The sequence below is a fragment of the Haliotis asinina genome, chromosome 5, assembly GCF_037392515.1.
Source record: "Haliotis asinina isolate JCU_RB_2024 chromosome 5, JCU_Hal_asi_v2, whole genome shotgun sequence".
Classification (NCBI taxonomy): Eukaryota; Metazoa; Mollusca; class Gastropoda; order Lepetellida; family Haliotidae; genus Haliotis; species Haliotis asinina.
The window spans coordinates 25,407,033-25,431,722 of NC_090284.1; the positions used below are offsets into that span (position 1 = coordinate 25,407,033).

Here is a 24,690-nt window from a genome sequence, read left to right on the forward strand (position 1 = left end):
AACAGGAAAATATTAGGTCTTGAATTCTTCAATACCATGAGGCTAAAATAGCCTTACTGCTCATCAAGAATGTATTTTAAAACTCTTTTCTCAATTTTCTTTGTAGTTTGTTTTACATACTTCAAAGAATGGTTTAAAAAAAGTTTGTTACATATTTCAGAAATCCTGAGTGGTCAACTGATTAAAATATGTAAATGAAACATGACCACAATCTGTTATTTTTGCTTCAGTTGTTCATCCATCGATATCTTTCAGCATTTTGACAGTTCTGGGAAACTAATTTATGTAAGAGTATGGCACAACATGATTTATGACAAACATGCCAGATTGTTTCACAGATGGGGAGGTATGACAAATACAAACATGAACTGTGTTATTGGAATTAGTATTGGTGAGCTTGTTATGTCAACACTGATGGAGGACATGAAACAGGGGAACAAACATGATCAGGCAAAAATTTTTCACGTCTACGATTGTTACTATAAAAAAATTCAAATTGACAAGAAAATTACCTAATAACACTTCTAAACAATCATAAGCATTCAACAACAATTTTTTTCATGCTGACATGGAAATGAACTGAAGTCTTGGCATCCAGACATGAAGTGACAAAACGAACCATGCAAGATATGATAATCAGGGCACTTTAAATAATGTACGAGGGTAGGGTAAGAATAGCAGGAAGAATCTACCTTGCATAAAACATCATTAGCATATTCATAATCATGAATAATAGAGATCTACTTGACACTTATAAAAACTAAGAGTTGTAAAAGTAAACTACAAGCGATACATTATTAGTTTCATTACACTTATGTCACACTTATGTCACACTTATGTCACACTTATGTCTACTTTTTCGGCTACATGGGTGTACATCTATTATAATCAAGTCATCAGCTTCAAGACCTCACCTATAGGCATTGCGCACCCCCCATTTGTTGACATCGCTGTCGTTTCCTTTACCGTCCCCCTTGATAAACTGTTTTGGGGGGCGGTTGCGCAGGAGAGGCTGGACATCCGCCCGGAGCTGAGAGACTTCATCTTGAAGTTCCTTTACCTCCTCCACTCGCTGTAGCATTACAGGAAATAGGGGTTAATGGGGGGTTAATTTACAATAATCTCACTCAGGGATTGGATGGGATGTTAGGGGTTCAACTGGAGTTCAAAATCGTTAGAGTATGGCTTTAGATACATTTGGAACCAGTTCCCATTTCACTAATGGATCTTAGCACAAACTGATCTTAGCACTAAGATTATTGTAACCAGCTGTACAAAAATCTTATAAGATTACTTAGAGCATGTGGCTCCTGATTGATCTCCAGACCCAAACATGTGCAAGTGCCATATTCTAACCACACAAACATCCAGTTAGCACAAGTAAAAAAATCAACCAAAGAACATGGATTAGATGAAAAGGTTCAAACCTGAAACAAAATAGCAGAAACATTAGTGGAAACCAAACAAATTATTGTCCATTAGTTGAGAACTGCAATCATGTGTTAAGAACACACCAAAGATGCCATGCCACATGTTAGTCCTGTGTCTCAGATGTGTTCCTTACTCAGATATCCAGGAGGGAATCTCTCTGTTGTTCTGAACTTCCCCCAACTTTTCCAACTCCATGCTCAGAGTTTCTTCTGCTTTTGGGAGTCCTCATCCCACTTGCTGAAGGACCTCTACTTGGATGTTTGTTCTTTGTGGACGTACCAGTTTGACTAGCAGCAGACAGAGCTCTAGTCTTCTCTCCTGGTCCATCTTGCCTCTTCTGTGATTCAGTCCTGTCGTCTGTTCCACCCCAATCATCTGTACAATCTGCATCCCTATTCAAACCCTGAGGACTACCAGGAGCTTCTTTTATATCATCTGTGTGATCTTTGTCTCCATTCTCTACACCAGATTTGTCAAGGTATGCTTGTAATGCACTGTTTCTGCTCCTGACAGAATTTCTCCTTTCAGCAGCATGTGAATGTGCTTTGCTATTGGCTAGATTAGTCCCAGTGTTCACACTTGCAACATCTTTGTCTTCTTCATCCATATGTTGCTGTGTTAGTGCCCAGCTCTTTCCTGTAATCTCCTCCTCCAGATCTGTCTTCATTAAATCCTCAAAGCCTGGAACACTCTGCTGTGTCGACTGTGAGCGTTGCTCTGTTTGTGGATGCCACCGGATGCTTGGGTTATTAGCTAATACTGTTTTTATCTCAGATATTTGTGATTGCAGTTCTTCTAAACCTGACATTCTCTGAAATGCAGAGGTATTATGGTGACCTAAATGAGAAATTCATCTTACAGTCTCCTGTCCTGATGCTGGCAAAAACAAACAGTAATGTCTTGGGATTATGCTAACCCAAACATAAAATCCCAAATACAACCCAAACCCAGTTCACAATGTCATCTCAATAAACGTCACCAACTACTTTAAGGGACATAACAGAATCTCTGTATTACAATGTATTGCATACAATTCTTTATCATAGTAACGTAAAACCTGATCTTTCTGTATCTTGATGTCATGGGACCATTATGAGCACAGAGTTCTGAGAAATTTTGATGATTTTTTTCTAAAAAGTAGTGATTAAAATGGTTTCAAGGTATCTTGAAAAAGCATTTGCTAAAAAGCAAATTTCAACATTTTCATGTGGTAAATGGCTACTATGGTGCAGAGGGCCTGGACTCCCACTGTCCACCAACATGGACCTGAATCTAACACTACCATGTATCTACTCTACAGTGTTCTCCAGTCACGTACCAGCTTCTGTTCTGACTGGATCTTCATGCCCAGAACTGTCTTCACTGTCTGGATGGACTCAGCCAACTTGCGGACACTCTGCTGGATCTGTCAACACAAGAATGCACAGTTTGTCCCAACTCATCAATACATATGCTAAACAGCAAAAGAAACTAAACTCGTTTTGTTTGGTCAAGTTTTTAAATTGGAGAACTAAACATGAAGGCTTACTTTCAAGAGATTTCATTTTTCAAAACTTCCATTTCTTTTGCTGTTCAGTATATAACATTTATGTTCTTTGCAACATCTGTCTTCTAAAGAGCTAGTACAATAACAGAATTATTCATTTAACTTCAAAATTATATCAATATTGCTATTATTATCAAGTAAAATGCACAATTACAGAAGGAGTGAGTGCACATTTAGAATGATGATGTAACACAGCCAAGGATGCTGCTATCACTGCTATTGAATGTAATCTCTTTAGTCCATCAGAGTTCATCCTCGATATCTCTGATGAGTCTCCTATATACCCTGAATGCATCCATTACCTCCTTTGGCTGGCTTTTTATCCAATCAGGTGTATACGTTGGGAAGTTGAGCGAATCAATCACAACACATTTTCGCTTTTTAAATTATCTAACCGATTAAACTTGGCAACATGAACCATGCACAAATTCTCTGAAAGAGGCAGAAGGAGTTCTTGCGTATACTTTTTAAAATTTTCGGACCTATCAATGTGTCTGAATGATTTCTCCTAAATCTGAGTTGCACTGCGAACAAACCTTCGCAGTTGCAAACGTTATCTTTATTGACACTGGCAAGTTCAGTTGTAACGGCGGCTTAGCTGATTGGCTGATTGTGAGAATGCGAGCCAGTAGAGGTAATAAAATTTTGGGGCTGAGACGTAGATGCATCCAGGGTATAGTGGAGACTTATTGGAACGTATACCCTGGAGATATCAAGGATGATCAGAGTCATGTTCTTAATATTGTTGGATACCTTTTCAAGAGCATCTGAAAGAGATCCTTTAATAAGACTGGACCACCTTTGTGCTTGTTTCATATATAGTTCAGTCCTTGCTTTATTGAAAATGAGTAATGAGTGAGTGAGTGAATACTGCTGAATGCCACATCAGCAATTTTGCAGCTACTCGCAGCAGTCAAAAATGAGTCACTGGAAGTAACAAGCTATTATTTGAAGGATTATGGAACATGTGGCTATGTATCAAGTTATTTTAAAAATACACTCATTTTTTTCAATGTAATATTGTTTGACCATGCTAAAGCTTTGCCGCTGTCCTTATTATCATCATCATTCAATACTTCATAAAACAAAAATGTAGTGTGACTTTAATGTTGATTTCATTTAACATCCTTAATGTACCATTTCACATTTCTTAATACATACAGTTGTAGCACTTTGTCATGCATTATGATCATGATTTTGACTAGACGAAGGTACATTGAAAACAGATAGAACAAACAAGTCACACCACTGGACAACACAAACAGTTACATGTAACAGTTACAGTTTCCTGTCAACAGGTGACAGGCAGACAGTGGACAGTGTGTCAGGAAAACTTCACTGGGACAATGTACAGGCATTAGTAATAGGGAGTTCACAAACAGTAAACATACAGTGTGTGTTGACCCTTTACTCCATAGCATATCATATAACTTTGTATGTGCATAGGAGTTCAGGTTGGGGCTCCAGTAATCTGTGCTGTTGACTAATGCCACACTCAGCAATATTCCAGCTATATGCAGCAGTCTGTAAATAACCGAGCCTGGGCCAGACAATCCAGTGATCAACAGCATGATCATTGATCTGTATGGATATGATTACACGTGTCAACCAAGTCAGTGAGTATGATCACCCGTCCTGTTATGACCAGCAAGGGTTATTTGTTCCTTGTTTAACTTTACACACCATATGACAATTTCACCTTGTCACTGTATGAAGATATTTGTAACAGTTTGTCTTCTGAAGATCTTAAGTGTGAAAAAAAATGCAAAGGGTAGACACAAGTTTATACTGACTTAATACAGGACACACAGGAAGAAGTGTTTCAAGTGAACTGGTCAGTGCCTGTACATGAATAGAGCACAAACTAAATGTGGTGATGTGGCAGCAGAAGAGATGCTTCCTAAAATGTGGTCAAATCATACATATATCTATAATAAACCAAAACACTGTAGAATTATGTTTGGTGATATTTGCTCCGTGTACTAATGGTAATCAATACATATGCATATTTTCTGTATATTGAGATCCTGGGATTATCATACACAAATCTGGCATGCAAGGAATTAACTATGTCCAGTACATTTATATGGACACAAACAGGTATGGTCAGTTTCATGAAAATCAGACCTCAGATGTGATATTAACTGTCTCTGCATCAAGATCTGACATCATCCCCATTGAAGGTTGCATCAGGTGAATCCTTCGTAAACATGAGCAAGTTCTTAAGCTAATCAGAAGCAAGCTTTACAAAATAACTTTTTATAGGTCCATTTTTTGAAATTTGGTCGATCTGCAAAAACAAAATCGCCACAGAACACAAATACAATGTACACCTGAATAGTACAACCTTTTAGGCAGTTATATGCCAGAGCACTAAAAAATGACTGGATGTATAATATATACATAACAAAACAGCATGGCTATATGTTTATGCATTTGGAACATTTGCTTTTGAGATGCCAAAATCAAGTAAGTGTAACCATTGCTCACTTGTGCTAAGAATACAAAAGCCTTGATTCTGATTGGCTGATCAGTCAGATCACCTGGCGTGACCTTCAATGGAGGAGTTTTCACATCCTCACACAGACAGGAATCATACTGGGAGATTTTCATGAGACTGATGGTGAGTAATATTGTACCATGCTCACACCAACATGACACCCATGCCGGCCACACTGTGATGCATGCTGCTTACCCGGGCTAGAATCTTATGGTCCTATTTCAAAATAATCATATGCTAGTAAAAACATCATAAACATTGAAATGTCTGCTGACAGAATACATAACCTAATTCATGAATAAATAATTCATTAATAATTCAATAATAATTCATAAATGTACAAAATTGGAATGTCTGTTTTTTGCATTTCTACAATAATGTCTGCAAGAGCACATAAGTGTGTGCTTCAGGGTGTTGGCGGAAGGACAGAAGCAGAATGATACTGAGTTGAAGGTTGTGAAAAGTTGTGATATTGAAAGATTGCCTGATAAATTCATAAGATACTGTGGACCATGAGTAGTAGTCTGCGAGCTGAGATTGATCCCACTCTGAACACTACCTCAGGTTTATCACTAAACGTCACCTAAACGGGGAACTGCCAAAGTGATGCATGTTATAGATGTTTAGCAGTTTGATTTATGGAAGGTAACTCTGCACAACTATTGGATGCAAATCTGCACACCCAAGAGGGGGTAACTCTGCACAACTATTGGATGCAAATCTGCACACCCAAGAGGGGGTAACTCTGCACAACTATTGGATGCAAATCTGCACACCCAAGAGGGGGTAACTCTGCACAACTATTGGATGCAAATCTGCACACCCAAGAGGGGGTAACTCTGCACAACTATTGGATGCAAATCTGCACACCCAAGAGGGGGTAACTCTGCACAACTATTGGATGCAAATCTGCACACCCAAGAGGGGGTAACTCTGCACAACTATTGGATGCAAATCTGCACACCCAAGAGGGGGTAACTCTGCACAACTATTGGATGCAAATCTGCACACCCAAGAGGGGGTAACTCTGCACAACTATTGGATGCAAATCTGCACACCCAAGAGGGGGTAACTCTGCACAGTTTATTCCTGTATCTTTGACAAACATGCCCACTGTATGTGAAGTATACTGAACAAATTGAGACACTCACAAAACACAAATACTGTGTGTCAACTAGAGGAAGTAAGAACGAAACAAAACCAATGACTGTTTGAGATGAGATGTGTATGAAGCCTGACGGACATGGATTCAGAAGTAGAAGAACGCTGAATAGTACAGATCTGGGGGATGTGAAGTGAGTGATGGTGTTGTTGCAGAACTAGCTAGATCCTAACTGTTCTTCAGTGACTTGCTTGGTGTGATCGCTCAAGTGTGATCCACTTCTACAGAGTGATTCTGCTACATTGACTACGACGTAAGAAAAACTGATTGGTGAAATTCTAATTCTTTTGGTCTCGTATCTAAAAGATTCCAAATAACCTTTCGTTCTTGATCCTGCATAAAACACAACAACAGAACATGTAATGTAAAACTGTCAACAGCTGAAACAACTGTCATTATCAGAATGTCTATTCAACAAACCCCTCAACCCCACACAAAATTAATTATTCATATGCAAGGTAGCTGATGGTTAAAGGTACATGACAATGTGAATGTCATATGGATGGCAAATTAGGGATGATTCCTCCACACAACAGCCTAAACTTGTTGCACAATATCTAAAAATAAATAACCATACATAAAAAGACTGATTTAGTTTACAAAACATGACACAAAGATATTACAAAACAACCAGAATTCATAGTGTTATATGGATGGTAACTTGGTGATGATTCCTGCACACAACAGCATATCTTTTGTTAAACCTAAACTTGTTGCACAATGTCAATTCATAAATAACCATATATATAAAGACTGATTTAGTTTACAAGACATAACACAAAGATATTACAGAACAACCAGAATTCATAGCAGAAAGATGAATTTTCTGACACTGATACCAGTGAATATAAGCTCCACTTTCATATCTGACACAACAAACAAACAGGTAAATAAACCCATGTTCAAGAGAGTAAAGAAACTTACAGTTTCCAGCTCAGCAGACGTGACACCCTTCGTGGTGGGTTTCCTGTTCTTCAGAAGCTGGATCTCATCTTTCAGATTGTCGATGTCACGCAGTCTAGAACACACAGGGACATCATCAGGATGATACAGATGGATGGTAACACGGTACTGATGGTCATAGGTGCATGTGTTTCATAGGTGTTTTTAACAAAGGGATGGTAACTAATGGATGCCTTCTGTACATAACAGACATAAAGTGAATGTAATAGATCTGCGTTACATGTGAGTGATTGAGTGATTGATTGAGTGATTGATTGATTGATTGAGTGATTGATCGAGTGAGTGAGTGAGTGAGTGAGTGAGTGAGTGAGTGAGTGAGTGAGTGAGTGAGTGAGTGAGTGAGTGAGTGAGTGAGTGAGTGAATATGGTTTCATGCCATTGTTAACAATATTCCAGCAACATTACGATGGGGACACAGGAAATGGGCTCCACATATTGTATTCATGTGGGGAATCAAACCCAGGTCTTTGGCCTGACGAGCCAATGCTCTAACCACTTAGCTGTCCCACAGCCCCACAACAACATACGCATGGTAGCAGATGGAAAATAACAGAAACATGATAACATATGTAAAAACATACATAACATGTAAATTACCAACATGTGATAATAGACTAAATCACATGGTGTGAGTGAGTGCGGTTTTACGCCACTTTCAGCAACATTCCAACAATATCACAGCAGGGGACACCAGAAATGAGCTTTACACATTGGAAACACAAAGAAGGTAAAGGATGGTTACAGATGCATGATGACAGATGGGACAGTAGGATGGAAACTAATGGAAACAAAGACCCAGATGGCTGCATTTGATGAATATATGCTTCTGTTTAGTATTGCAACGACTGGGTTTGTGGTCATGCTTGTCGCTTGGTTTTGTGTGTGGTTTGGTAATTGCTGTGCCTGTATTTATGTTTGTGGATGAAGTTATAGTTGTGAATTTATGGCTGGAGTTAGTACTTGTAGTTGGAGTAATGGTTGTCTCAACATTTGTGCATTTGCTAGCAGTAGTGGTAGTGTTTCTCTTTATGGTGGTCCCACTGTTAATGATCAGGTTAATGATCTGCAGCACCATCCATTACCAAGACAGATTGTGATCCTCCTAATTAGGAGATAAACATCATGTGTTGGCCAATTTCCGGGTGTTACTGAGTATTTGAAGCACTGGAATACATTTGGAACCACCAACGGCATCAGCATTATTCCCGTGCATTTGTGACATCATTCTAACTTTACGTCACAATATGACTTGAATGACGTCACCACTGTTGATGACACAACAAAATAGTTGTCTGCGATGTTTCTACATGTCACTACTCAAAGAATAGTCTTACAGTTTCCTAGAATCTAATACCATTTCATCATGTTTTTCAACCAATCAGATTACAGAACACATAGACTTTTGGTTTACAATACTGGATCTGTCCCTACCTATGGTCAGTTTCCATTTGGAGACGTGTTGTCAGGTCAGACTTCATTAGGCGCTGCTTCTCCTCTACAGCATCAATCTGAAAGAGCAGCATCAAGCAATGTTGTCATGAGTATCCACAAGCATGATTCATATGTGCTATCTATCACAACATATTCCACACAACATTGACAGATTCAGTAAAACAACTTACATAGTTCAGTTAAAGGATAGACTGTCTTTAACTAAATATCACCATGAAATATAATAAAATTTACTCTAGTTTTTTAAATTCAATTTTATTTTGTCGGATACAAAATTTAACAGCTATGACAACAAAGTGAAACAAAACTCTTAACCTAGTAAAGTGCAATGCATGGTTACTGTTCCTAACAAAGAGAACCAAACCTTAAAAGAAAGCGGTAATACCAGTAATGCCAAAATTTGGACTAAGGGAACTTAAACGTCCATCTTAGGTTACATCAACCCATGGGTCTGAAGGGAACTGTGAACAATGCATTTATCTTACCGAACACCTCAATGTTAGTTTTGAACTGTTTGAACCTTGAGTATTGGATCATAGTCACAGTCAGATTTTGCAGACGACAAGAAAAAGAGATTTAGATTTATCTCCCTTCCATTAATTTGAACCCGCAAAATATTGGTAATTTCTGCACATCATATGTGATTTAATGTTACTCGAGATACAGAATTATTACCAGGATGTACCAAGTGCATTCAGCATTCCCAGCAGGGTACATGGAAGAGTTACTCACTTGTAAAGCAGGGTACAATGAAAATAATAGAAGAGCACTCAGCCAATCCGAAAATGACACTTATGTGCGAGGTTTGATAAGAAAACATGTCCTGAACATGTGTGTTTCTGTGACTCACATCATTGGGCAAGGCTTGGAGGCTGGCATTCAGTTCCCGGATGGTCTGACTGGTGACGTCCTGCCACAACGTGATGGAGGCTACCTTCTCGCGCAGGTTTTCACCCATCGTTGTGGTAGCCTGGAACACAACACATGTCTCAATAGCACAACAACCATAACATCCACCTCATGTCATGCATTCAGGGCTCTTAGCAACATATAGCAAATAATGTCACACTGCAGAAACAATATAGTTCTCTATATCTTCAGCTAGTATTCATCGATTGCTTCATAGAAAATACAGTCATAAAAACTGTTTACAATGTTTACAGTTTTAGTAGGCAGGCATTTTTTAAAAATGTGGTGAATTTGTTACTGTGACTGGTGCATTTGATATCAGTTAAGACCTGGATCTTAACCTGCACCTAAAAACACATACAGGCCAGGCCAGGAAAAGGCAAGAAGATTTACAAGTAACATTTTAACTCCCCACCACCCTCCCACCATACCCAACCCACCCCAACGACCCCCACACACCCATCCCCTTATAAAAAATATCAAATTATATGTCTTTATAGATAATGATGCACTGATACTTTACTTACCAAGCATTACTATGGAATATCTACCATACTTTACTATGGAATATGGAGAAACAGAAGACTAACAAAGAGAGGCGTCTGCCACCTTAGAATCAGATATATCTCTTTCATTATCAATAGTTAAAGTAATATCATTTTTTTCTGCCTCTTCTCCAATGACTATTACTATCGAATTGGAGACTGACCATTAAAATCGCAGACATAGGAAGTGACCTAAACCTTGTTTCATGTGAAAACTATAGGGACAATTAAATTTACCAGTCTTCACTTGGAATGTAACTAGAATCGGAACAAATCATCTTCCAACAGAATACTATGGTTAGCTCAACATGGGGCACCAGCAGCCATGACTCTTCCTACTCTATGCCTAGTAGCAGAGTTTGTTATAAAGACATGCAGCGTAGAAAATAGAAACAGATTTTAGACAACTCACATATATCATATTTAAAAAACATTTTCATTAAACAAATTTACATATTTCAAACCTTCTGTGTCCTGCAAATGCTTATGACAGGACCAAGTCTGTCAACAATCTTTGCGGGTTGTGTTTTCTAATTTGCCAGTGTGACCTCTGTCTATTGATTCTATCAATTTTTACTGACCCATACATGCTACTTTTGCTACTTGATGACAAAATAGCTAAAACATTATCTGATACCAGATAACTCCTCCTCCTTAATCAATAATCACAATACATGAAATATGAAAGTCTGTGATGTGGTGTCTGTGTGTTGTTAATTGTCATTATCCAGCCTCATGTAAGAATGTCAAGTTTTGACTGGTTCACATGACTCTGATGAAATACCATGTACACCCGTCACGATCCATGAGTAGGGAGTACATAAGCCAATAGCAGAGTCCCGACCGGAAAAACATGTGACTGACATCATGAACTCCAATCAATGCAACATATGCAATCAATCAACCCAGTCGATGACACTGATCTGGTTCATTCAGTCACCAATGAAGACAAGCTTAGAGTGTTGGGGAAACCTAATGTTTCATCAAAAATCACCACTGAATCCGAGTCTAACAGAAAATGAACTGCTTCTACATATTATAAACGAGCAAAAAAGATTTTCTTCACTATCTCAGAATACTACCCAGACTTGACATGGCTACTCATTACGACTAAATACAGATTACTGAGAATACATGCAGACATATGTTCAGTGAGATGAGGGCTTCTAGTCAGGTGTAAGGGAGACAACTGAGTATGGAAGATATACCTGATCAAGTTCCTGTCTCTGCCAAGCAGCAAGTAAAGAAATATATAATATGTATTACATAAACTTAGGAGGTCATTCTCTTAAACAAATATTAACTTGCTCTGGACTGTACATCATATATTATTGAAACACAAAATCTAGTTAATCTGTGATACAAGCAACTCAAATTTGTGATCTCAAATGATTTAAAAAAAACCCAATATTTTAACAGTTTACCAGTGAAAATCTTGTCCATGTCATCATTCACATATTAAATACAAATATGAACCTGTCTCAAGTATATATTCAGTGGGCACAGTAATCGTGTATTCCGCCAGAACTTTGACACATTTCCTAATGTTGGATGGCAGCGCATGCTACTCTCAAATCAAGCAGTTTTTATGTGGAAAGGTGTTAAAAACTGCTTTTCTCTTCCACAAATCATAAAGAAGAAAATACCTGCGTAAGCATATCTTGAAGAAACAACATTATAATGCATTAACATCAAGATTATAAAGTCCAAATTGATAACCCATTTATCTATTAAGAAAGATTTATTTAATACTTGAATCATCAAAGGTAAAACAAAAGAATTACAGACTATTGCAAATCATTGACAAAAAAGCAAATATCAGCTGGTTCCACTTCAGTGAAAAATGCCAGCTACTTTGAAAAGATATAACATGCATGTATATGAATGCTGGATATAAAAAAGAAAAAGACAAAATATTTTGACATTTGTACATGCAGGAATAATGTGGGTATGGTAAGCAAAAAATAATAGTTTAACTTATTCACGACATATGTCATGCAGGACGCTACAGATAAGGACATCCACTAGACATGGACATATGGACATTATAGTTATGGCATCAGCAGGCAGCATGCTAGCAAATCATGCGTGCACGTATCAGCACATACGGAATGAATAGAAGGACACAGACACAGCCATAGCTGGTTTAAAAAATAACATAAATAGCTAGGACTTTGAAACAACACTTATTAATGTTTGATGATATACCTCTGGGTTACTTAGTAATGCAAGCTGAAGATATTAATACACAACATTTCATATTCAATGCATGCATGACAGGAATATGTACATACAGGACACAATGAAACCTGATCTAATATCTATCTTATTTGTTATGATATTAGTTTAAAACGTTCTGACCACAGTTAAAGAGTGACTTCTTTTAGTGTTTTTACAATACTTTCAGAAATATATCAGCACAATCATGTCACAGGTCCCAAGAATTTTGTTTTGTTTCACTCATAGAACCCAAGTGGGGAATCCAACCTGGGCTTTCAGTATGAAGAGTCAACACATGTAGTACTAGGCTACCTCTTTGTCCCCACAACATTTTACTGAATGTATTAACTGAAAGTCAGTGTAATAGCTTTAAATAGCATGCAGAAATATGCACCATGGTTTCATATATTTATTTTTGTATATACACAAAACATCCACTACATCATTAATACACCAACAAATCCATAGCACCCCATCTATGTAACAAACAATTATCAGGAAGAGTTACCTACCTTGCTGACCTTGGTATTGACATCACCTTCAATGCCAGATACCTTCTTATTCATATTCTGCAAGCGAGCATCCATATCTGTCAATGCGCGGGCTGATGATTGATCTTGTTCTCTCAATAAATCTTTCACCTCTTTCCGTACCTGAAAATAGTTTAAAACATATCTTGTTTCTGAAATACATTCACAAACTGCTGTTTAGTTTTTCAAGCTCCCTCTTCCTCAGGCATTGTGTTTTTTCCAGTTTCCAAATTGAACCAATCTGGAGCTATAGGCCAGAAACATTTTTTGAGCACCATATTTGAAACCTACCATTATAAAATGTTACATAAATATGTTGCTCTTTCCTACTGATAAATAAATCTTTTGATGGGCAAGTTTTTAAAAAAAAATTCCTTAAAAACATTGATTTTAACCATGACTATGCGATTTCACACCACTTAATAGCTGTGCCATTTTCAGTTCTTTCCACTGACCCTTCATATTCTTTGGAATTATAATAGCCAATATCACATATTTCTGAAAAAAATGAACATTTATGTTTCCATACCTTTACCATATTTCCGTGTGTATATGTACATACATTTGTTTGTTTGTGTACATGTGTGCACTTGCCAGAGTATGTGTACATTTGTTAGCTGGGTTAGATGGTGCCCAATTAGATACCATGCTGCTCACATATTCACTGTGTACTTATTGAAAAGTTGAACCTTGATCTCCAGTGTGATAACCAAACTCTACAACATCTACCAACTAACTACACCCTTGTGGTGAATGTTCTACCTTCTCTGTGTGGTCATTGAGTTGGGTGGTCACTCCTCCGATAGCCTGCTGCAGTGTCATGGTGGCCACAGCCAACTTCTCCTGCAGGTTGTCCAGCTTGTCGTCAGTCTTCTTCTCCCTCTCTTTCCTACAACAACACCACACCATCAACACAGGAAATAGGAAAACAGTCTTTTCCATCACCATCCTCTATCACACAGTGTTTCAGCTGAATGACGGAGAAGAGGCAAAGTGAAATGGAGCTTGCTTAGATGCCCAAGAGCATGAGGATTGTGTTGATAGACCAAACGTGATATATGAAGAGAGTATCCACATGATTAGCATTACACATCCTTACTGATCAATCCACCATAACAACTTGTGTGGACTATTTTTGTCATTAACTGGTCATTTGAAGGTGGTATCTGTAGCAGTGTACAAGTGTCCTCTGCAATCTCCATGTTACTCCTAGAGGCATAATCCATCCCTGATAAACACTTGTAGTTTTCAAAAACCAGTACAAATGTACAATCTTGAACATAGTGATGTAACTGATGTAAATCTTGTAAGGTAAATCCTTTGAACAGATGGCTTAGCTTAAAGGTAATCTGACTCAATAACAGATAAACTTTCTGCTGATTCATGTAAAATCACATTCAGACCAATCCTGATGTATGAACAAAGCATAATAAAGTTGCAACACTGACCTAATACACACAATACTCCTTAATACTGCCTATGAACATTATCAAGAGTATTGATCTGCTCTCAACATTTGACTTATTACAAAAAGAGACAAAGAGAAAGAACTAGACTAATTAGTCTCCGAAAATAAAGAATTTTGATATAAACATGTAATTTCAATTCAGGTGCAAAAGAGCATGTTGTGTTTGAGAGACATGTTGTGTTTGAGAGACATGTTGTGTTTGAGAGACATGTTGTGTTTGAGAGACATGTTGTGTTTGAGAGACATGTTGTGTTTGAGAGACATGATGTGTTTCAGAGACATGATGTGTTTCAGAGACATGATGTGCGTTAGGGAGTAATAGAAGACATGCCTTGACTTGATTTCTGCTGAGAGTATCTTGTCCACCTGTTTCTTGTTCTCCTGCATCTGTTTCTCCAGCAGAGTGATGGCATCATTCAGTTTCAGCAACGTCTCCTTACTCTTGCTGCGGTCATTCTGTAAACAGTACACCCAGTAATGACAAGCTCAGATCTATCCCAAGTTGAGTAAATGAAGAATGAGAACGATTTGTATGGATACAAAACTGCCTATATTCTGCATAGCCCATACTTTGACAGAGACTCTAATGTCATCATCAAGTAAGAGATCCAAAATGTTGCCCATACAGAATAAAGACATCATGCATTTATAAAAACAATCCTAATTGTCTAAGCTCTTCTATCTTCAAACTGTTCACCTTTCCTATAAAAAAAGACATCCAAGAAAAGCACAATCATCTGTAAATGTCAGTATGCACAATTATTTTGAATAATTGGATAGTTCTACTCATTTTCTTGGTTATTTAGTTTCTATGAAAACAGAATAGAATTCATTTAATCAAACTTTACTGAAGATACACATTTGAAGCTTCTATTATTTTAATATGCATAAGGTTAAAAGTTTGTAAACATATGTCAGGATTTATCATTTATTGTGAAATGGAAAAATCTGTGTTTTGGTAAATAGTGAACTATAAAAGTCTGGTGCAGTACAGTGAAGTGGAAGTGGGTTCAGCAGGAAGAAAACATGGAACACTACCAGGCGATCTCTGTTCAGTGTCAGGTGTGGGACATGCAAAGGACACACATACACAACACTAAATCATTATTCATAGGATGAAAGTCAACATGTTCTTGCCACAATCCCCATGTTTGAACCATTTACTTCAGACCAACACTCCACATGAAATACCACGAAGACCTCAACACACACCCCTAACCCCACCCCACCCCACCTTAAGTAAAAAATGACATTGAATTCATATGAACCTGAAACCAAACAATGAAATTTGATTTATAGAAAGAAGGTGTGTACACAAAAAAGGTCACCAACTGACACCAAGAACACAGAATGTTTTAGACTGCTCCCGAGTGAGTGGATTGGATGTGTGCTGTATGGCAGCAGCATGGAAAGTGTACTCAAGTGGATGATAGCATGAGCACCTCACTAAGCTATAATGAACACACTGTCACAGGTGAAAGTATTCATCAAAGCTGCAATCCATTTAAATGGATCCTTCCAAATGGTTCTCAGTCTTAAATGATGCACTTTTGATTTCTATTTGCCATATCAGGGTCTGAGTTTCAAGCCATGTTTGTGTTGATTTGGCAATATGTACATGACAGCTGGTCCCAGGATTAATACCAATTACCAATCACCTTCCACATGCTCTCCCTAATGTCACTGTGGAAATGAAAATCAAGGGGAGGTAACTGAACAGCAGGAATGGATTCAGAAGTTAGTGTTGGTTTGAATTGGTTTATTGAGATGTTAATCCTGAGATACAGAGAGTGCTGTATGACAAGGAAGAGACAACTAGGTTCTACACTTGCACAAAGGATACATAATCAAAACACTGAATGTATCTGGTTTGGGAAAAGCAGAGGCGTGTGCAGATTTTCAGAATGAGGCAGCACTTGCATCAGTGTGTGAATGGACCTGGTATTGTCAACACAACATACCTCTATTCCCTCCTAACATGCCAGTGTGCAAGTAAATACATGCTTTATTTAACATGCTTTAAAATATGGACTAAGCGTATACAAACACATAGCAAAGTAAACTCAGTTCTTCCACATATATTCCTAGCACAGTCATTATCATGCAATTCTTACAGGCTATAATCAACAGTGTCTGCATCATTGACAAATCTTAAATCATGTCAGCATTATCCATGTGTAAACATAATTATCTGAATATTTATGTAACCTGACCATTGATCATCACTGACCTTGATGAGATCCCTAAGTGCCTGTATTTCAGAGTCTGTCATTTTTTTCATGTTCTGGTACTGTGCTTCAACTTCTTCACGGGATCTTCTTTCGTACTCATTCCTTGCTGCCTGTTCCTTCTGCAGGAGCTGGAGAAACAAGCAAAGCAAATCACAAGTAAGCCCACACGCATGAATGTGTACACAGTGACACCTGGACACAATACTCTGTGATGTACTGCTGTCCCAGGTGCAACCCTTGGCTCTTAAAATTTCAATTTATGTTAGGTCTCATAGATTTTCATCCTTTCTTTGACAGAACATTAGGCTTTGCAGTTTGGGTCAAAATGGCCACAACTATACCATAGGTATAAGTTGTTTTGTACTGTGGATATGGAACAAATAGGTTTGGACTCTAACAGCATGATAAATTAATGATGCAAAGATACTAAGCAGTCCTGTCAGTTTCAACACTTTGAAAAATTTGTTTGTGATAACAAAACACAAAATATGTATACAAAGTCATAAAGAACTGATGAAGGTTTAAAGCCCCTACAATATAGACTGCTACATAGGACAACACCTGGGGCATGGTGGGTAAGCTGTCTAGGGCACCACAGTAGCAAGCGAATTGATTGATCCCCACTTGTGACCAGGTGTAAAAACCTTGGAGCTAACATTACTTGCAGGCTCTTGCCATGTTGTCACAACCACTAGTGTGCAGTACACAATCCTGTGCACTTGAAGAACCCACCCATCAGATGATAGGTGATAACATGTGCAGACACCTAGTTGCGGGTACAGTAACATGGCAGTATCCATGGAAAAATGACTGTGACTCCTTCCATTTCACCCAAAATCAAATGGTTACCTTGTGAGGATGAGGCCGTGTAATAACTAGCTGCACCTAATAGGCTTCATGAGTTGAAAACTCCCCAGGGAGTTGACTTGGTTAGAGGAATCACCGAAAAAAAGGTAACTGTTCATCAAAGGACCACTGAAGTGCCTTGAGAGTCTCCTAGTTGTATGAATATGTGCACTATATAAATATCATATCATCATCATCACCTACCTTCTCCAGCTGCACGTACTTGTCCTGGACCTCTTCACGGAGTTTGATCTCCTTGTTAAGAATCCTCTTGTTTATATCTTCCAAACTCTCTCCAATCTTAGCCTGCTGTTTCATCCGTTCAGATTCTGCCTGATGCTCTTTCTCCCTTGCAATCATGTCCAGTGCATGCATTGACTCCTCTCGCTTCCGGTTCTGTTCCGCAATCAACTGCTTCAGTTCATTGGTTCTGAAGGGAACATAGACACATGAAATCATTCACCTAAGTATCATGTGGATGTCTACTAATAAATGATCCCCATAATGTTTACCTCAGGCAACAGCCCCTTGATTACCTCTGTACAACATGTTCTTAATTCAAATGTAACAATAATGTTACAGATGTAATTATATTACCCCACTTATGAAACATAGAGAAAAATGTACTAAATAAAATGCTCAGTATTCACAACAAATTAAAGCCTGATGTGACACTCTACCACAAGACACTGTTACAGGATTCAATCATAACAGTATAATGAGATCCAGATTCCCACCTGAGCTGAAGTGTCTGTTCCAAACTCCTTCGATCTGTCGACTCCTGATCTTGCCGTGTCCGCAGGTCCAGGATAACATCCCGGATCTCTCCCATTCTACAGAAAACAAATCAGGAAATCACAATATTTTCCAGCAGCAAACTTTAGATTTTGGAAAGTTATCACATCAATGATTAGTTCTATTTTTAAGATGACACAAGGTGTTGTGTTTTCCTGACCTGGTCTCCACTTGTCCACGGAGGTGGGTGGTACTGCTGTTGGTCTGAGTCTGGATGTCACCCTGCTTCCTCATAGACTCTAACTGTAACACACATCACGATCAACATAACGATAAAAGTTAGCATAATCATCACAGTCATCATAACCATCATAATCAACAGAATAATCATCACAGCATGACCATCATAGTCTGTATGACTATCTCAGTCTGCATCAAACTATCAATCTGTATGACCACTTCTGTCTGTATGACCATCACAGTCTGCATAACATCACTATATTGATATCACACTCTGCATGACAGTCAAAGTCTGTATGAACATCACACTCTGCATGACTGTCAAAGTCTGTATGAACATCACACTCTGCATGACTGTCAAAGTCTGTATGAACATCACGCTCTGCATGACTGTCAAAGTCTGTATGAACATCACACTCTGCATGACTGTCAAAGTCTGTATGAACATCACACTCTGCATGACAGTCAAAGTCTGTATGAACATCACACTCTGCATGACTGTCAAAGTCTGTATGAACATCACACTCTGCATGACTGTCAAAGTCTGTATGAACATCACACTCTGCATGACAGTCAACGTCTGTATGAACATCACACTCTGCATGACAGTCAAAGTCTGTTTGAACATCACACTCTGCATGACTGTCAACGTCTGTATGAACATCACACTCTGCATGACAGTCAAAGTCTGTATTACCATCAACAAACTGTATTACCATCATTATTATTAAGTCAGTACTGTTAGAATGTAAACAATATATCAGATGAATTTGCAACATGAGTATGTGACTGTCATATCCTACAACATTTAATGATGTTATTCTTGACTTATGTAATATCTTTAAGCTCTAGAAAACAGATTTGACTATATCCTTACATAATTACATGGCTGAACTTTATACTATACTGAACATTGAAAGATGTTTCCAGGAGGATGCAATGCATGCAATACATGAAACTACAAGAAGGACATACATTTATCTGGGGTATACATACACATGTATATGGGAACTGAAATGTAAGTGGAGGGATGTACATGCAAATGTATACTACAGCCATGTCACATGGAGCTCGATGACAAGACACACTAGACATAACACTGTCTGAATTTAGAATGCAGAGTCGACGTTTTAACCACTAGGCTACCCCACCGTACCCTGGATGATGAGAGGTCAAGAGAAATTTTAAACATTCTCTCTCTTGTTTTGTAAAAGAAAGCTTTAAATATGACATCATGGGTAAGGCTGCAATCATCAGATTTCCATCCACATTTACAGGAGGAGGCATTTTATCTTTTGTGAATCTCCAAAGGCATCTGTCTATATTGGCTTTCAGCAGTTATGTCGTGAAAATTGTGTAGGAAGATATAAGTTTTTAAACAAATGATTAAAAAAGGCGAACACATTGCAAATTTCACTTCTTATGTAATCATGTGGGCATTTGGTGGCTGGATGAGCAGGGATGATTATCTAATGACAAATTTATTCTGGGCTTATTATAATGAGACAAAAGCTTTATAAAGGACATACATACAAGGACAAATGTAATTAAAGTCAGATCTAATGCTCCTTTACAAACACACTCTGCACCACACGTTAACAGGAGGTTACGAAAACAGCTAATCATCCAGTCAGCATTGTGGAATCTGTTATGATTCTTTAGCAAGTGGAAAAAAACATTCATACAAGAATATCTGATTTCAGTACCCTAAAAATGAATAGAACTAGGAGAGGAACAAATGCAAAATGGGTATTCTACAAAGGGCGTACAATCAAACAAATACTAGTATACCATTAAAAAAGGAAGGGGAAACTGGATTTACAAGCTTGATCAAATGCAAACGATGACGCCAAGGAGGATACAGATGATGACGAGAATCTAAGGGAAGATGTGACAATTTAGTCCATTCCTTTTGAAAAGTTAATCTGTATGGATATGCATGTATATTAGCTTTTTCTCATATGCATCGGCATTTTGTTACTGGTACGCTCACAAAATGGAAAATCCCCCACATTTTATGAGTGGTATTTTTGTGCTCTGTCTGTGTTTTCTTCTGCAAGGAACAAAGTTTTCAAATTACACGTGTTTTGAAAAATCTGAATCATTTTACAAAGTTAACCTCTGACTGGTTAAAGAATACATGCCTCCTACATGTCACACTGATGGTGCGCAATATGCACTTTGCTTGACCTCCTACAAGGGGTCATCAGATCTCCATATAGAGGTATCGTAAGGAGCAAAAAGATTTGATTTGTACAAGATTGATAAAAGGACAACACATGCTGTGTTTAGAATGAAACACATGTTTAGACAGGACACTGTACATAAATAGCATTTGCATCAACATTGAAGGACAAGATACATGTTAGTAGTTCTCGAAACATGAGATCATGTCACAGTGATAGAACATAATTCACACAAATACATGTATAAGAATTCACATAAAATAAGTTTCCTTCAACAGCCAAATTTTTTAAAATAAATATTCATATTTTGTAACAACTGTGTACAGTGAGAGGGAACACTGATGTCAATGAAACAAAGGTGGTAACAGTTATGGATTTGACTTACCCTCTAACAATGACAGCAAAAATAAAAAAAGACGAAACTTTAATGTGATATTTAAACATCCACATGGAAATGTGAGCCATATCTCAGCATTAAAGATGGAATACTGGCTACAAAAACTGTTGGAAAACAAATTACTAGTTTCTTTGATTTGCTTCATAATCCCTTGTGAAAAAATCAAAACTTGAAAATATTTTTCATGTCATACTTTGAACATAATTCAAACTGAATTTGCAATCAAACCTAACACACCGATTCCAGTATTAGTCCTCCTTCTATATGCTACAATTTCCTACAAAAGCAGACAGCCATACATTTTGAGACAAACTTCACACTACTCTGATATACTGGAAAATTTGAGTCTACACGGATATGGGTCCTCGAGTAATTTTCAGTAGACTTAATTTTTGTCTTCGGGCTAGTCGATAAAACCTCTTGTACATCAAGCCTGGAGACTTTTGGGACTATTCAAAACATTTCTATTGGAACTTCCTGCCCGTTTGCTTCTACCTAGAGAAAAGGAGACTCTACCCAACATACAGAACAGTATTAATAAATTCTTGCAACCTAATGCAAGACAGGGAAAACCTTGAACTATTCTGACCCTGATAACTCTCCCTATAATGATATAACTGCACAACCTCATCTACATCAACCTCACCTGGACTCTGTTCTCCTCCTCCAGCCTCTTGGATCTCATCCTGAGGTCACTGGCTATGGACTGGAACTCCTGGTTCTGTGTGTCCACCTTGCTCCGCAACCCTCTCAGTTCCTCCATCAGAGACAACACCTGCTTCTCAACCTGATCCTTGGCTCGCTGAGTCTCCTGGAGGGTGCCCTGCAGCTCAGATATTCTACAAAACAACACAGCAATTTGTGTCTCTTGCCTGAACTTCCTGTTCAAGTGACAATAAGTATTTCAGTCAGAATAGATATTTAGCGACAATGGTAGATATACATAGGGACATATGAAGGTAGGAAGTTGAAGACGAAATGAAGGGTGGAACAAATCTGAAAATGAACATTATCAGTTACATTTTGAAAAACATCATTTCACAAAACTGTGTTGGTTTAAGAAACATTATACAGAGGAACACTGTATTTGTTTGAGTATTATTAAGTTTTTCATTACAAGCAAAGTGCAGTGGTCCTTTTTGGGGATATGCATGAATTATGCAATGTCAAGCAAAAATAGGAAATAGGACACAGATCTGTAAAATCTGTGATGGATGCTAATAAATATTACATGCAGGTATCAGGCAACTGGGCCAAGAAGAGTCTTTCACACACAAACGAAAAACATATTTGTTCAACTTTCTGTACAGCCAAATAAGTAAATTTCGTGTAAATGTAGATAGTCTCAGCATCGAGACTTGAATGGTATCTATGACTGTCCCCTTCCTACCTTGTCATCTGGGAGTCCTTCTTTGCACGCAGTTCATGCTGACTGGAGAGAACTGCTTGCTCCACACCCTTGGTGTGAGTGACCAGCGTTGACAAAGCTGACCTCTCTTCCAGTAGCTTCTCTTCTGTGACCTTGATTCTAGTGGACAGCTGCATGATGAGATCATTGCACATCTTGAGCGATGACTCCACCTGTTGGCGAGCATTGCGTTCTTCTCGCAAAGTGTTCTCATTCTTATTGACAGAAGTCCTGAGTTCATTCTGTAGCCGTAACACCTCTTCCAGAAGAGCACGGTTTGACTTCTCTGTGACACCTAGTCGAGACTCCAGGAAATTGACTTTCTCCTGTGCCTCTATGAGGTCAGGGTTAGACCTCATCCCATTCCGTCCCCCGGCACCAAGAAATGGCACCACTTGGTTGTCCGCAGCAGGAGTGGGGGACGGAATTGAAGGCAACTGACTATACTTTGCAGGAAATTGGGTTGACGGTCTGGAAAAGACAATTATACCCCATAAATATGAGCAACTGAGAGAGTTGGGTTCTAAACTTTTGACAATACTCAAGCATACCTGGGTGGAAGATTCCAGAAATGGGCTTCACATATTGCACCCTAATATCATCAGTGTGTGTGAGTTTACTTTAAGAAGCTTTTAGCAATATTCCAGCAATAATAAGGCAGGGAACCAAGAAATGAGTTTCACACATTGCACAAACAATCGAGGGTCTATGGAGTGACAAGCAAATGCTTTAACCGCTAGGCTACCCCATCACTCCTCTTAAACAATTCTTAAACAAGGCATTCCACCTCACTTCCAACATAAAACACATGTTTGTTTGCTTGTTGTTCAATATAACAGCTACATAGTGGCAATCTGGAAGCAACTGAGTCTGGACTTGACAATCCAGTGATCAACAGTAAGAGCATCCATTCATGCAGTTGAGTTACCATTTCGTGTGTAAACCATGTCAGTGAGGTTAGACACCTGATTCTGTTAGCATCTTACGACAAGCATGGTCAGCTGAAGACAAATTCCAATTTTTCACTGGTCTTAGAAACATGAAATCCTTCACATCAGATCATAACCTTGATTTATATAAAAAATTGTGCACTCAGGCAAAGACATTTTCACATCAAATCACTGAGAAATTTTAAACTGCCTGACATGCAAAATAAATGTGGTTTACATAACATGAAGTATAGATCGCAGGTTATCATCTGTAAAATGCTGTAAATCATTTCACATTCAGGGCAAGAGTTTCATACTTTATAAGTTGGTTAACAACAAATGTCTGATAGAATACCTGCAGTCAAAAGAAACATTTAACAAAACATTTTTGGATTGAAAAATAATTTATTTTCCCACAGAAAGTGATGCACAATTGTTTGATTGCTTTTTTATGCCACACTCAGTATCATGCCACTTATATGACAGTGGTCTGTAAATAACTGTATCAGAACAAGACATTTCAGTGACTGATATTATGAGCATCACTGATTAATTGAGTCAGCAAGACTGACGACCTAATACCATTGCTCAACTCTTAAAATGGCATTGGCTGATTAAAACCAGTTACCTCATGGCAAATGTGTTGATTAATAACAAAACTTCTTAACTTCTTTACTTTTTTACTTTACTGAATTTTACGAGTTTGGGTCAAGCAAAATTGCAATACCGTGTTGTACATGGAACATGCACTGGGCAGATTCAAAGGGGAGGTGCAGGGTGCACATCCCTTCTTTTGTCCTAAATTTTTATTCTACACGGGTGGATCTATTTAGTTTCAGATAAAACTGAACTAGTGACCAGGCAGGACACCTGGCATTGTATTTGGGACACCTGTATTGTCTTTGAAGATAATATTAGACATAATTACAGTTACTTCTTTTGAATATAATACATGGTTAAAATATTGAAAAACTTGAAATTTTGGCCTCTGA

The 24,690-nt window shown here is 38.1% G+C and overlaps 1 protein-coding gene across 9 annotated transcripts in view; it reads right to left on the reverse strand.

Moving 5' to 3' along the window:
• Positions 1–24,690, reverse strand: part of LOC137283273 (coiled-coil domain-containing protein 154-like) — a 77,552-nt gene that overhangs the window by 9,005 nt on the left and 43,857 nt on the right. For 4 of the 9 annotated variants that reach the window (XM_067814721.1, XM_067814715.1, XM_067814720.1 and 1 more), the window contains 17 exons: positions 22,752–23,240; positions 22,008–22,200; positions 18,759–18,841; positions 18,541–18,636; positions 18,008–18,233; positions 16,957–17,085; positions 15,058–15,182; positions 14,021–14,147; positions 13,241–13,381; positions 12,717–12,740; positions 11,717–11,734; positions 9,905–10,024; positions 9,034–9,110; positions 7,564–7,657; positions 5,673–5,693; positions 2,750–2,836; positions 915–1,072 (listed from right to left, as the gene is read on the reverse strand). In XM_067814721.1, coding sequence (XP_067670822.1) covers positions 915–1,072; positions 2,750–2,836; positions 5,673–5,693; positions 7,564–7,657; positions 9,034–9,110; positions 9,905–10,024; positions 11,717–11,734; positions 12,717–12,740; positions 13,241–13,381; positions 14,021–14,147; positions 15,058–15,182; positions 16,957–17,085; positions 18,008–18,233; positions 18,541–18,636; positions 18,759–18,841; positions 22,008–22,200; positions 22,752–23,240 — 2,208 coding nt within the window. Of the gene's footprint in view, positions 1–909; positions 1,073–2,749; positions 2,837–5,672; positions 5,694–6,957; positions 6,973–7,563; positions 7,658–9,033; positions 9,111–9,904; positions 10,043–11,716; positions 11,735–12,716; positions 12,741–13,240; positions 13,382–14,020; positions 14,148–15,057; positions 15,183–16,956; positions 17,086–18,007; positions 18,234–18,540; positions 18,637–18,758; positions 18,842–22,007; positions 22,201–22,751; positions 23,241–24,690 lie in introns of all 9 variants that reach the window. The other 5 variants (XM_067814717.1, XM_067814723.1, XM_067814716.1 and 2 more) reach the window with 5 other exon arrangements.